Source organism: Panthera uncia, assembly GCF_023721935.1.
Source record: "Panthera uncia isolate 11264 chromosome A1 unlocalized genomic scaffold, Puncia_PCG_1.0 HiC_scaffold_17, whole genome shotgun sequence".
NCBI lineage: Eukaryota > Metazoa > Chordata > Mammalia > Carnivora > Felidae > Panthera > Panthera uncia.
Genome location: NW_026057577.1, coordinates 113,473,133 through 113,488,770, shown reverse-complemented (window position 1 = coordinate 113,488,770; position 15,638 = coordinate 113,473,133). Strand labels below are relative to the sequence as shown.

General features: G+C 36.4%; 2 protein-coding genes across 3 annotated transcripts in view; one reads left to right on the top strand and one right to left on the bottom strand.

The window, feature by feature from the left end:
• The window catches only part of NDUFS4 (NADH:ubiquinone oxidoreductase subunit S4), a 111,895-nt gene that overhangs the window by 52,611 nt on the left and 43,646 nt on the right, over window positions 1-15,638 (top strand). The window lies entirely within an intron of this gene.
• On the bottom strand, window positions 10,778-11,995 carry PFDN6 (prefoldin subunit 6). The gene is given in 5 exon segments (XM_049648081.1): window positions 10,778-11,668; window positions 11,670-11,757; window positions 11,760-11,793; window positions 11,795-11,822; window positions 11,824-11,995. Coding segments are annotated over 5 exon segments (405 nt in total). The 5' UTR covers window positions 11,886-11,995; the 3' UTR covers window positions 10,778-11,475.

Here is a 15,638-nt window from a genome sequence, read left to right as displayed (position 1 = left end):
GAGGACATTTAAAAAAGGGTAGTGATATGGAACCCTTAACTGTATGTAGTGTACTGTTTTCACAAAACTGCTTCATAAGGCACACTTTTCAAGAATATATGAATAAGCTTTTTGTTCTATTCCTGTTTCATGTTTAATACTTCTTTCAGTGTAGAGTATATCACATATTAATAATTGAGTGTTTTTTTTAATTTTAATGCTTCCACTAGAATAGGTATAAGAAATGATCTTGGCTTTCTCTAAACAACATATACGACATATGTTGGGCCGAGAACACTAATGTAATTTTAAGAACTGAGGATCTGATTAGTGTACAGGTTTATATCTATTACAATGACTACTAAGCGTATATTATTATAGTTAAAGTCTGTCAATTAAAAAGATTTTTAAGGGGTGCCTGGGTGGCTCAGTCAGTTAAGCATCCGACTTCAGTTCAAGTCACTATCTCACAGCTCATGAGTTTGAGCCCCGTGTTGGGCTCTGTGCTGATAGCTCAGAGCCTGGAGCCTGCTTCGGATTCTGTGACTCCCTCTCTGTCTGCACCTCCGCTGCTCATCCTCTGTCTCTCTCTGTTCTCAAAAATAAATAAACATTAAAAAAAATAAAAGATTTTTAAGCCTAATTGAGTAGTTTGAAATTTGACATCCGAGAAATTAAAATGAGTTCCTAGTTTAGTAAGCATTATGATGTATTAAACATTCAAATATGGCTGACATGGCCTATGCCTAGAGTGTTTAGAGATTAAAACTATTCTAGGGCTACGAGTTTTCAACTATGACAATCTGTAGTTATTTGTGAAGATTCTGCAAGGGATGTATTTTTACTTGTCTCTTATTTATAATACAAAATCTTACTGTACTTTTTTATTTGTTTAATCCATTTTTTAAGTGTATATATATGCATATATGTATATAGTACCACTGTTGAGCACCTATGTAGTTTGAGCATTTAGCCATAAATATGGAACAACATTGTTGCCCTTAGAGCTTATATTCTTATGTATAAGCATATGCCAGCTTTCTAAATAATTAAGGTACTTTCATAGATTAATGAATGTTACAGAAAAAAATGAGAGGTGATGGGATAGAGAGTAACTGGGGAGTGGATGGGCAAAAAAGGGGTTATTTGTAGGGCAATCAAAGCAAGCCACTTTGAGAAGGTATGATATATGAACTAAAATCTGAATGATGAAAAGGAGCCAGCTATGTGAGAATCCAAGAACCTACCAGGTAGAGGAAGAAGCTAGTGTCCTGAAGTGTAAACCAGCTGGTAGTAGTCAAGAGAAGGAACGCTGTGATATAATGAAAAGGGGGAGAATTAAACTCAATGAGGTAAAAGAGGTAGGCAGGGACGGCATCAGGTACAATTTTTATGTTCATGGTAAGAAGTTTGAATTTTATTTTTATCTTAATTATAATGGGAAGTCATTATAGGGTTTTAAGTAGGAAAGTGATTTTATCTGATTTACTGATCAAAAAAGCTTGGGAATTACTTGGCTTTTATGGTTAAAGTTCACTTGAAAGAAGCTCAAAGGAAGTGGTTAGTTTGTTGCCTTTTTTATTCACTCCTAAGTGAATAAAACTTTCCTAAAGTTTTCTACAAGTGATTAGATTTTGAACAGCCATTTAAAAAAAGATCCTGATTGGGGTGCCTGGGTAGCTCAGTCAGTTGGGCATCCGACGCTTGATCTTGGCTCAGGTCATGATCTCTTGGGTCCATGGGGTCAAGCCTCGGTACACTGACAGCATGAAGCCTGCTTGGGATTCTCTTTCTCCCTCTCTGTCTCTGCCCCCCCCCCCCATCTCTCTCTCATTAGATAGATAAACATTTAAAAAACAAAAGATCCTGGTTTTTGTCTTTACTTTTTAGATTTTACATATGGTATAACAATTCAGTGATGCTTGATTCTTGTATTCTTTATCTTCTGAATTTGAAATGCTTTTTGTTAAAGATCATATTGGGACCTGAAATAATAAATTCATCTCATTCCTCTAATTCACCACTCTCCCTGGTCTTCCCACACTCGCCCCACTCCACCCCCAAAAGGGGAGGGTAAAGTGGAGAACCGTCATCACTGTGAAGGAAAATAAATGAACTGAGCTGCTGTCCACCAAGTAGGTGCTGACAAAGCCCCAAAAACATTTAAGTTTCTGTTCCTTGCTTCAGCTGGTGGCATGGGCAGGTGGAGATGGTTGTCTGTCTTCATTTTAATTTTGACTTCTTTCTGCCATTCCTTTCTCCCTCTTTCTGTCTGCTTTTTTGAGATTTGTCTCTCTCTCTCTCCAGTGTTTGTATAACTATTTCCCTCTGTCTTTGTAACTCTGTGTTCATCTGTTGCTGACTATGAAGCTGACAGTCATCTTTTTCTGGCTGTTTGGTTTCCCCTTCACCCCTGTCAGTTTCCCCTTTCAGCAGCCTTTATAAAACTATAAAGGACTTCATCAATTCCTTTCCTTTTCCTACCCCTTTGTCTCTTTTACTCTTGTTCTTCCTCCCTTTCTCTTCATTTTTCCACATTTCTGTTACTTTTGTCCTTTTTATTCTTTCTTTACTTCTTCTCCCTTCTCTCAAAATCCTGGGAAAGCCATGTCAGACCTAGAGAGGAGAGACAGAGATGGCCCCTACCCTCTAATAGCTTTTCTTCCCTCATTGCCTTATTTCCCCCCTTGAGAATATATAGGACTTTTGAAGACATTTACTAATTGGAAAAAGAAACGCCATGATTTGTACATTATATTACTTGAAATTTTCACCCTAGTGAGAGACTTTGGGATACTAGAAAGAGTATGGACTGATTTTATAGCTACAACATTAGGTTTTTTAAATCCCTTCTTTAAGCTGTAAGACTTTGAGCAAGTTATTTAACTTCCTTGTCCTTATAAAATGGAAATGACTTTTCAGATTTGTTTTGCAAGTTAGTTTGAGAATACATTAAATAAGAGGAGATATAATATTTTACTTCATCATTCAATAAAAGCTCTTTTCCTCCCCCCCCCCTTTTTTCCTATGTGGAGTTGTCTGAAGAGAGAAGCAAACTGGAATGATGTTTGTTATCCTTAACTGAATCTCAAGTAATTGAGAAAACTACTATTATGAGTCACATTTCTATTCAGACACTGAGTGCTAGGGGATTTTGGAGCAAAATATTGACCTCAGTTACAATGGTCTTATGTTAATATATTAGAGGTGTTCGTTTGTGTATGTGTGTGTGTGTAGTTAATGATTTTTGTTATGTAACTTATCTATTTCTAACAGCCTTTTGCATTTTACTAAATCACCTTTGATATTACTATCTCGTTAGTTTCTGACAATCGTTTGACAGTCTATACAATTATCGTTTCAATGAGAAATTTCTTTAGTCACTTATAACCTATTTTTTTTTTAAGTTTATTTATTTTGAGAGAGAGAGAGAGAGTGCATACAGGAGGGGCAGAGAGAGAGGATGAGAGAGAGAATCCCAAGCAGGCTTCGCAAGGTTAGCACCAGCAAGGAGCCTGATGTGGGCCTCCTTGTGGATCTTGAACTCACAAACTGGGAGATCATAACCTGAGCGAAATGGGCTTGATCACGTGATGCTAAGATCATGACCTGAGCTGAAATCAAGAATCTGATGCGCAACTGTGGAGCCACCCAGGCATCCCTATAACCAGTTTTTAATGGGAACTTTAAACTGTATTACTCCAAATAAGTTTCTGAAGGCCTTAATTCATTATACGTTCTATTCAGTTATTAAACTATATGTAATTTTAAAACTTTACTGATTTTAACTGTAAAATATGCACATTATAGAAACATTAACTTGGAAGTATAAAAGTACAAAGAAAATTAAAATCATCTTTAATTTGAGTCTTGGTGATATTACTTCATTTTTCTATGAATATTTAAACACACCAACCATATTTATATAGAACACATCATGCTTCATAATTTGATGTACTATTTTTTTTCATTAATGCATACTGTATTTGCATTATATTTTGAATATCTTTAAAAGTATTCAAAAGCACTACGGTGCCTGGGTGGCTCAGTCACTTGAGTATCCAACACTTGATTTCAACTCAAGTCATGATCCCGGTATCATGGGATCAAGCCCCCCATTGGATTCTGCACTTAGCGTAGAGCCTGCTTAAGATTCATTCTCCCTCTCCCTCTCCCTCTCCCTCTCCCTCTCCCTCTCCCTCTCCCTCTCCTAGTGCCCCTCTTCCCTACTTATGCTCCTTCTGTCTCTGTCAATCAATATTATTCAAAAGCATAATTGTAAATGGATGTATAGTCTCCCATTGTATGGCTATACCATAATCATACCTATTGTTATACTTCGCATTATTTAAAATTTTTCACAATTACATACAATGCTAGAATGAACAACTTTATACCTAAGTCTAATCTTTGATAGCATCTTTATTTTAGGATTGATTCTATGAGTTGAATTACTAGATCAAAGGGGTTAATATTAATATTTCAAATATTTTTTGATACCTAAAGATAATACAGGATACTTCTAGAGGTTACTAATTAACTCTATATAATTTTAGAGGTGTGGCTCTTCATAGCCTTTTTTTTTTTTTTTTTAGCATACATGGTCCAGTTCTGTGGATGCCTTTCAGAGTCTGACACATGGGTATAACAAATTCTAAGAAGTGGAATACATACAAGAAGTAGAAAACAGTAAAAACACCTTTAATATTTTAATGTATTTAAAATATTTAAATGCACTGAAAGTACTTCAAAGCTTAGTACATCCTGAGGGTCAACATTATGAAGTTAGCTCTCATTGTACTATCAATTCATGATATTCAGGTTGATGAGACTTCTATCATAAATATATGTAAAATGCATAGCAATTAGTACTATTACTACTGTTATTTTTTAATGCATTATAACAGTTTGTTATATAAAGACTGTATCTGAGGAAGTTATGAAGCATTCTCCGTATCTTACATGTCAGTCTGTATTCTTTCTTATTCTTGTTATAATGCCTTTCCAGAACAATGTAAGCTAATCCTTTAAAAAATGTCTACAGTACTTACTTTGTCATTTATTTGGTGAACTATGTTAATATTGATTTTTTATTTAATTTATTGTAGTCAGAAACACACTCTGAATTCGGTTTTGAAATTTCTTAAGACTTTTTTTTTTTTTTTTTTTTTAATAGCTCAGAATGTCATCTGTCTTAATGTTCCCATGTATACTTGGAAAGAATGTGCATTTTCTAGTTTCGGGGTTTGGTGTTCCATAAATTTCAATTAAGTTTTATGTTGGTATATAGAGTTCAGATTTTCTTCATCCTGCCTAATAATTTTGTTTACATCTTTTTTGTCCATTACTGAGAGTAGTGTTAACATCTCAAACTTTAATTTGTCTGTTTCTTATGTTAGTAGTTCACTTTTTTGCTTCACTTATTTTGAAGCTCTACTGTTAGATGCATAAACGTTGAATGTATAAACACTGAAGAGTGTTATGTGTGCTTAACAAATTGATGTTTTTATCAGTATGTAAGGTCCCCCTTTTCCTGGTGCTAATCCTTATTCTGAAGTCTACGTGGGTGACATTAAACAGCTGCTCCTTTCTTCTTAGTTTTGCATGGTGCATCATGTTTCACTCTTTTACTTTTAACCTGTTTGTGAGCTCATGTTTTAAGTTTGTCCCTTGCACATACATATATTTGGCTCTTGCTTTTATTTTACCTAGTTTAACAGTCTCTGCCTTTTAATTCCCATTTGACTTTTTTCCCCTTCCTTCTTTCCTCCCTCCCTCTTTCTTTATTTCCTTCCTTTCTTTCTTTCTTTCTTTCTTTCTTTCTTTCTTTCTTTCTTTCAACTTCACCCATTTCTTTCACTCTAGCCCCACATCTCCGACAGTCACCAATCTGTTCTCTGTATCTATGGGCTTGGTGTTTTCTGTTTTGCCTTTTTTTTTTTTTTTTAGATTCCACACATAAGAGAGATCATGCAGTATTTGTCTTTCTCTGACTTATTTCACTTAGCACAATTCATGTGAGGTCCATCCATTTTGTTGTTAATGGAAAGATCTCATTCTTTGAATAATATTCCATTAAATATATATACATGTTAATATATATATATATGCACACACACCTATATGTGTATATACAAACCATACATACATACCACAAATTCTTTACTCATTCATCCATTGGTGGACACTTAGGTTGTTTTTATATCTTGGCTATTATAAATAATGCTACAATTAACATGGGGGTGCATATATCTTTTCAAATTAGTGTTTTTGTTTTCTTCAGATACATACCCAGAAGTAGAATTGCCGATAGTTTTATTTTTAAATAAATAGTAGTTTTATTTTTAACTTTTTGAGGACCTTCCATGCTGTTTTCTACAGTGACTGCACTGTAGTTTACATTTCCACAAACAGTAACACAGGTGTTCCCTTTTCTCCACACCCCTACCACACTTGTTATTTCTGGTCTTTTTGATAGTAGCCATTTTAACAGGTGTGAGGTGATAGATCATTGTCATTTGATTTGCATTTAAAATCCCTGATCACTGATGATGTTGAACATCTTTTCATGTACCTTTTGGTCATCTGTATGTCTTCTTTGGAAAAATGTCTATTCAGTTCTTCTGCCAATTTTTTAGCCAGATTTCTGTTTGTTTTTTTGTTTTTGCTATTGAGTTGTATACATTCTTTAAATTTTTTGGATATTAGCCTCTTATCAGATATATGATTTCCAAATGTATTCTCTCATTCAGTAGGTTGCCTTTTTCATTTTGTTGATGGTTTTCTTTGCTGTGTAGAAAGTTTATAATTTGATATAGTCCTGTTATTTACTTTTACTTTTAAATCTGAAGAGTCATTGCCAAGACTGATATCAGGGAGCTTACTGTCTGTATTTTCTTCTAGAAGTTTTATGGTCTCAGGTCTTATGTTCATATCTTCAATCCATTTTGAGATAATTTTGTGTATGGCATAAGATCATAGTCAGTTTCATTCTTTTTCATGCGGTTGTCTAGTTTTCCCAACACCTTTTATTCAAGAAATTGTCCTTTCTCCATTGTGTATTTTTGACTCTGTTGAAAATTAATTGACCATGTATGCTTGGGTTTATTTCTGGACTCTATTCTGTGACATTGGTCTATATGTGAATTTTTATGCCAGTGCTGTTGCTGTTTTGATTACTGTAGCTTTGTAATATAGTTTAAAGTCAGAGTGCATGATTCCTTTAACTTTGTTCTTTTTCAAGAATGGTTGGCTATTTGGAGTCTTTTTTAGGACTGTTTGTTCTATTTGAGAAAACTGCCATTGGAATGTTGACAGGAATTGCATTGAATCCATAAATTACTTTGAATGGTGTAGACATTTTAACAATATTCTTCCAGTCCATGAGCATGGAATGTCTTTCCATTTATTTCTGTCTTCATTTTCTTTTATCAATGTCCCATAGTTTTCATTATACACGTTTACATCCTTGGTTAAATATATTCCTAGATAATTTTCTTTTTAATGCTATTTTAAATGAGATTGTATTCTTAATTTCTCTTTCTGATAGTTTATTTTTAGTGTGTAGAAATGCAGCAGGTTTGGGGTGCCTGGTCGCTCAATCAGTTAAATGTCTGACTTCAGCTCAGGTCAGGGTCTCATGGGTTGTGGGTTCGAGCCCCTAATTGAACTCTGTGCTGACAGCTTGGAGCCTGAAGCCTACTTTGGATTCTGTGTCTCCGTTTCTTTCTCTGACCTTCCCCTGCTTGTGCTCTATCTCTCAAAAAAAAAAAAAAAAAAAAAAGTAAAAACATTTTTTTAATTTATAAAAAAAGAAAAGAAATGCAGCAGGTTTTTGTGTGTTGGTTTTGTATCCTGCACCTTTGTTAAATTCATTTTTAGTTCTAATATATATTGTTTTAAACATTTATTTTTGAGAGGGAGAGAGAGATCACGAATGGGGGAGGGGGGAGAGAGAGAGAGAGAGAGAGAGGTCATGAGTAGGGGAGGTGCAGAGAGAGAAGGAGACACAGAATCTGAAGCAGTCTCCAGGCTCTGAGCAAGCTGTCAGCACAGAGCCCCATGTGGGGTTTGAATTCACAAAGCATAAGATCATGGCTTGAGCCGAAGTCCAACACTAAACCAACTGAGCCACCCAGACACCCCTAGTTCTAATATTTTTTGATGGGATCTTTTGGGTTTTCTGTACATATAATACCACGTCATCTAAAGAGTGACCATGTTATTTCTTCCTTTTCAATTTGGATGCCTTTTATAGCTTTTTCTTGCCTAATTGCTCTGGCTAGGACTTCCCATATTAATGTTGAACAGAAGTGGCAAGAGTGGGCATCTTTGTCTTGTGTCTGATCTTAAAGGAAAAGCTTTCAGCTTTCCACCATTGAGTATGTTGACTGTGGGCTTGTCACATGGCTTTTATTATGTTGAGGCACATTCCCTCTAAACCCACTTTGTTGAGTTTTTATCATAAATAGATGTTAAATTTTGTCAGATGCTTTTTTTGCATGTATTGAGTTGATCTTATAATTTTTATCTTAAATTTTGTTAATTTAATATATCTCTGTTAATGTGTAATTTCTACCTTTTAATTCCCATTTGATTTCCCTCCCTTCCTTTTGCCTTCTCCTTTCTCTTCCTTTTTTCTTCTCTCCTTTACTACCTTTGTCATCATGATTTTAGACTGAATACATTTTTAGAAACCCATTTTATCTCTCCTATTGATGTTTTATCTCTACCTCTTTTTTTAGTGAGTCTTTTAGGGATTATAGTATGCATTCTTAAGTTTTTATATTCTGCTATGAACTAGTAACATATCACTTTACATATAACCTTGAAACAGTGCTTCCATCTGTTACACTAGTCCTTTGTGTTAATGTTGACATACATTTTACTTGCCAATATAAGCCTCATAGTAAATTATTAATATTGCTTTAAACAATCAGTCATCTTTAAAGAAATTAAGAAACAAGGAGAAAAATCTTTTATATTTACCCACTGATTTACCATTTTTGGTGTTCTTCATTCCTCCATATAGATAACAGATTTCCATCTGGTATCTCTTTCATCCTGAAGAACTTCATTTTAACATATCTTATAGTGCACATCTATTGGGACAAAATGTCTTAGTGTTTGTGTATATGGAAATGCCTTCATTTTGCCTCTGCTTTTGAAAGACTTTGCTTTAGCTCAGGCTGCCATAACACCATAGACTGAGTGGTGTCTATAACAAATTTATTTTCTCATAGTTTGCGAGGCTAGAAATATAAGATTCAAATGCCAGCATGTTGGTTTCCTGTTAGGATGATCTCCCAGGCTTGTAGATGGCTGCCTTCTCACCTTGTCTTCACATGGCGAACAGAGAGAACGAGAGCAAATGTGAGTGTGCAGGCAGGCATGAGTAAACAAGTGCTCAGGTGTCTCTTCTTATATAGGCACTAATCCCTTTATAAGAACCCCACATCTTGATTCATCTAACTCTAATTACTTCTCAAAGGCCCATCATGTTTCCAAATGCCATCCTATTTGGGGTTAAGCCTTCGATACACGGGTTTGTGGGGCAGAGGGACACTGAATGTTACAGACATTCTGCTCATAACAACCTTTTCACTGGTTATAGAATTCTAGGTTGAAGGTTTTTAACACTTTAAAGATGTCATTCCATTTTTTTTTTAGTTGTGGCAAATACACATAACACAAAATTCACCAACTTAGCCATTTTTAAGTGTACACTTCAGTGGCCTTAAGCTTATTTACAATGTTGTGCAGCCATCACTAGTGTCCATTTCTAGAACTTTTTCATGGTCTCAAACAGAAACTCTGAATCCATTAAACATTAACTCCCCATTACCCACTTCCCCAAATATCTGGTAACCTTTATTAGGCCTTCTGTTTCTATGAATTTGCCTATTATTCATTCTTCTTATGAGTAGATTCATGCAATATTTGTCCCTTTGTTACTGGCTTAATTTTTACATAATTCTTATAATGTGTCAGGATTTTACTTCTTTTTAAGATTATCTAAGTTGCATTGTGTATATATATGCTACATTTTGTTTATTCATTCATCTCTTGGTGGACAATTTGGGTTCTTTCTACCTTTTGGCTGTTGTGAATAATGCTGCTGTGAACATGGATGCACAAATATTTGTTCCAGTCCCTGCTTTCAGTTGTTTTGGGTATATGCCTGGAAGTGGGATGGTTGGATTATATGATAATTCTATGTTTAACTTTTGAAGAACTGCCATACTGTTTTCGACAGTGCCTGTACCATTTTCACATTCCCACCAGCAGTGCATAAGTGTTTCAATTTCTTCACATCCTCATCAACACTTACTTTCTGTGTTTTATATAATAGCCATCCTGATGGGTGTGAAGTGGTCTCTCATTGAGGGTGTCATTTGCATTTTCTTAATGACTAGCGATACGGAGCATCTTTTCATGTGCTCGTTGTCCATTTGAATATCTTGAATATTCAAGTATTCACATTTTTTATTTGGATTGTTTTTTGTTGTCTTTTTTTAATAAATATATTCTGAATATTAATCCTTTATCAGATATATGTCCTGTGCACAAATGTTTTTATTTTGATGAAATCCAGTTTATTTTGCTTTTGTTGCACATGCTTTCATTGTCATATCCAGGAAGTTGTCCTTAAATTCAGTGTCATGGAATTTCCCCCCAGTGTTGTGTTTTCTTTCTTTCTTTTTGTTTTTTAAATTTTTTTAACGTTTGTTTATTTTTGAGAGTTCACTTGCAGTGGGGGGAGAGGAGGGGGAGACAGAGAGAGGGAGTCACAAAATCCGAAGCAGGCTCCAGCTCTGATGTGTCAGCACAGAGCCCGGCGCGGGTCTCTTAACTCACAAACCACGAGATCATGACCTGAGCCCAAGTCAGTTGCTCAACGGACTGTACCACCCAGGTGCCCCAACCCCCCTCCCCACTCCCCAGTGTTTTCTTAGGAGTATTATAGTTTTAGCACTTACATTTAGGTCTTTGGTCCATTTTGAGTTAACTTTTGTATTTGCTATAAGGTAAGATTCCAATTTCATTCATAGGCATTTGGATATGCAGTTTCCTTGGCTTTGGATATGCTTTCTTCATTGAATGGTTTTGGTACTTTTATTTTCCCCCCCATCTAACCTTCCCAACAATTGTGTTGTAAATGCCTTTCTCATGTTTCCTATAGAGGTGTTGCCAGTCAAGATAAGGGAGAATTAAGGGTTGCACATACAGACAAGAAGTAGGTTTGAGACATTTAATTTTAGTCTCAATAAAGAAAGAAGGATTACTCTGCCACAGAGAGGTTCCAGTTCCAAGAATTTTGACCTGATGGAGTAATGTAGGTGGTGTATATATAAAGTGGACAGGGCCCAGGGAATGGATGGAGACAATTATGACAGAAGTGACTGGTCAGAAAACAGGTGTTTTCACATTTTGTTAGCTACAGTATAGACCCTAGAGCTGCCTCATTTCCTCTCCTTCCCTGCTCCCCACACCTGGTTAGTCCTTCCTAGAAGCCCTTGCCTTGGCCACTTGGGCCCACTACAACTCCTGCTGCACCTGAGCCAGGGTCTTCCTCTGTAGCGCGGTCTGCTGTTCAGGATCCCAGAGCTGGGATTTGTATTGCTTAATTTCAGCTCTGATATAGTCCAGCCTCTTTCCCACTGTGTGGCCCAAGCTTCTCCCATCTCCTTTTGACCAGTACAGGACCCAGAAATTTAAAGACCATGTTGGACTGAACCAGCAGGGCCAATTCCTCCTTAATGATAATATTTTTATTGGTTGCACCTCAGGCTTCTGCTGCCCAGACATGGATTTAACTCAGGTCCTTCTGTAGCTGCTGATATCTCCACTTCTCCCTGTAGCTTCTTCTGGATTAGTTTAGCCATGGCAGGGATGAAGGCCTGCATGGAGTTGGAGAGGGGCTCTGGGTCTCATACTCTGGAAGGTACCTGAACTCGCCTTTCTGCCTGACATTCTCCCTTCACTATTAATTGAAGTATACCAGTCTTGGCCTCTTGTTGAAAATCAGTTGACTATATATGCAAGAGTTTATTTTGGGGCTGTCTGTTCTATTTCATTGGCCTGTATCTGTCCTTATACCAGTACCACACTATTTGAAATGCTATAGCTTTACATAAGTTTTGAAATCAAGATATTTGAGTCCTCTTTGTTCTTCTTTTTCAAGATTTGTTTTGAGGCCAAAATTCCATATGAATTTTGTGATGAATTTTTGTTTCTGCAGAAAACATAACTGAGATTTTGATAGAGTTTGCATTAAATCTGTAGGTTGATTGGGTAATGTTGTCATCTGAACAATATTAAGACATGCCAGTCCATGAACACGAAATGTCTTTCCATTTATTTTTGTGTTCTCTAATTTCTTTAAACAGTGTTTTGTAGTTTTCAGTGTACATGTCTTTCACCTTCTTGGTTAAGTTTATTCCCAGGTATTTTATTCTTTTTAATACTACTGTAATTGGAATTGTTTTCTTAATTTTCTTTTCATATTCTTTATTGCTAGCATTGAGAAACAAAACTGGGGAGCGCATGGGTGTGTCAGTTGGTTAAACATCCGACTTCTGTTCAAGTCTTGATCTTGTGGTTAGTGAGTTTTGAGTCCCACATTGGCCTCTCTGCTGTAGCACAGAGCCTGCTTCAGATCCTCTGACCACCCCCCCCCCACCACCTCCCCTTCCTTGCTTGTGCTTTCTCTTAAAAATAACTAAACATTAAAAAAAAAAAAAAAAAGTTAAAAAAAACACACAACTGGGTTTCTTTGTGTGTGTGTGTGTGTGTGTGTGTGTGTGTATCTTGGTACTTTGCTGAACTTGTTCATTAGCTCTAACAGGTTTTGTGAGTGTGTATGGAGTGCTATATATCTATGAACAGAGATAATTTTACTTTATTTAGAATTTGGATGCCTTTTATTTATCTTGGGTAATTGCTCCTTTTCAGAACTCTGCCTCAAAAAGGTTTGTTACCTCAGCAACCCTAAGCTCCTAAATCCTACTTTCTCTGCTCTGATACTAACTACTGTGTTGTGCTTAGGCTTCGCCATGGTCTGCAGTGTGCTTCCAGGCATAAAGCTGAGATAGTTAAGGACTACATCATGAATTCTCCTTCCAGGGATTACACTGTGATTCTGCCTACCATCCAGTTGTCCAGTATCTGAAAATAGTGCTTAAAGTAACTTTCCCAGTTTTATATGTCAAGGGCAGTAGTCTGGTAACACTTAATTCCATCATGGATGGCAATGAAAGTCTATTTACATACTACATTGTGATGATTCTTTTACAATAATGGCTTTGTTAATGAATCTGTACTTTTTTTTAAACTACCTTTAACAGTTTGTTCAGGTACTGATTCTCTCAATTCTTTCTGTAGAACATAGAACATGTTTTTTTTTTTTGTTTGTTTGTTTGTTTGTTTTTGTTTTTTTTATTTTATTTTTGGGACAGAGAGAGACAGAGCATGAATGGGGGAGGGTCAGAGAGAGAGGGAGACACAGAATCGGAAACAGGCTCCAGGCTCTGAGCCATCAGCCCAGAGCCTGACGCGGGGCTCGAACTCACGGACCGCGAGATCGTGACCTGGCTGAAGTCGGACGCCTAACCGACTGCGCCACCCAGGCGCCCCGAACATAGAACATGTTTAATGACACCCCAACACACTACATACTATGGCTGAATTTAGGTTTCATTTTAGTATACAGCCAGACTTCAGCTCACAGTAATTGAGTCATGCTTACCAAGACCCAGTTGTGTTTGTTTCCATAAGTTTCTATGCTAGTTTTCCTTGAAATTGTGATTATATAATTTAATTGAATACTATGATCTGATTGCTATATAGGGGACAAGGAGTTCTTTCTGTGACAGTTCTGTTGAATACTTTGAAAAGGCAATATAATGGAGGGGCACCTGTGTGGCTGGCTCAGTTGGTTAAACATCTGGCTCTTGATTTCTTGATTTTGGCTCAGGTCATGATTTCACGGTTCATGAGTGTGAGCCGTACATCGGGCTCTGTGCTGAATGCACGGAGTCTGCTTGGGATTCTCTATCTCCCTCTCTGTCTGCCCCTGCCCACTTGTTCACACACTCTCTCTCTCTCAAAAAATAAATAAACATTTAAAAAAAAGAAAAGACGGTAATGGTGAATTTCTTTTAAAAAAAGTTTTTTTAAAACGTTTATTCATTTTTGGGAGACAGAGACACGGCGTAAGCAGGGGTGGGGCAGAGAGAGAGGGAGACACAGAATCTGAAGCAGGCTCCAGACTCTGAGCTGTCAGCACAGAGCCTGATGTGGGGCTCAAACTCATGAACTGTGAGATCATGACCTGAGCAGAAGTCCGATGCTTAACGACTGAGCCACCCAGGCACCCTGATGATGGTGAATTTTTAATGAATTCTGTCAAATTAGGTGGAGGTGAAACAATTACAAAAGATTATAATGTAAAAAGGAAATCATAAAATTCTAGACAGATTTTGGACTCTGATTGTTTCACAAATGTCTTTGCATTCTAACTTCACATTTAAAAACCCCCAAACTAATAAATTAACTTATTTTCCTGGTAACTTGTCAAAGAAACGACACTTAGAATTCTAATCATTGGACCCATACTCAAAGAAAAAATACTGGCCCTATTATCAGATTATTAGAAGAGTGTACATGTATGCTTTTTAAGTTAAAATACAGTGTATAAGGTGTGAATGTATATGTGTGCACATGCATGCACATCTGTGTGTATATTTACTTACTTAGGTGGTCCCCTGTCATCACTAGAACTTTCAGCTAACTGACTGTCAATTCCTGAGTCGGAAAGGAGACTTCTGTTGGGTAATTTCACTTTTATTCTAAATTAACAAGGAATTGTCTTACACATCTTAATGTGCCTCCTCACAGTCTGGTTTGATCTTCACATCTTTGCCTCTTGAATATTGCTTTATTAAACAGAAGCATTTAGGGGCTCCTGGGTGGCTCAGTTGGTTAAGTGTCCGACTGCAGCTCAGGTCGTGATCTCATGGCTAGTGAGTTGGAGTCCCTCATCGAGCTTGCCACTGCTGTCAACGCAGAGCCTGCTTCAGATCTTCTGTCACTCGCCCCAACCCTGCCCCTTCTCCGTTTGCATTCTCTCTCTCAAAAATAAATAAATCTTTAAAAAATCTTAAAAAAAAAAAAAAAAACTATTTACCTTTGGATCTGTTATTTTTTATTACTTCCAGCCTCCTTTGCAGATTTAATTAATTTCATTTATTGCTTAAACTATTTCTTGATTTTAAGAAGTTAATTTACCTTCTGTTCCTTTGCTTTGATATTTTTTCAACAATTATTTGATATTTGGTTCTTTGCTGCTATGGCTTTTGTTTTCATAGTTCTTAACGTATGTTGTGTGTATGTCAGCCTTTTAATTTATTACCAGGGTATGAGGAGGACTGTTTGATTAAAAAATTGGATCTTTTCAGACTATTCCAAGTGCTCTGTGGCCACACTTTTTTGTCCTTTTATTTCGCCTTCTGAAAAAGCTCCTACATGCCTGATAACTACATGACTTAGTGATTTAAAAATCCCAAAACTTCTGGAGCATTGGATTAAAAAGAAAAAAAAAAGTTGCCTTAACTGTTACAAAGTTGATCATTATTATTATAGCTTTCTTCTTAAAATTA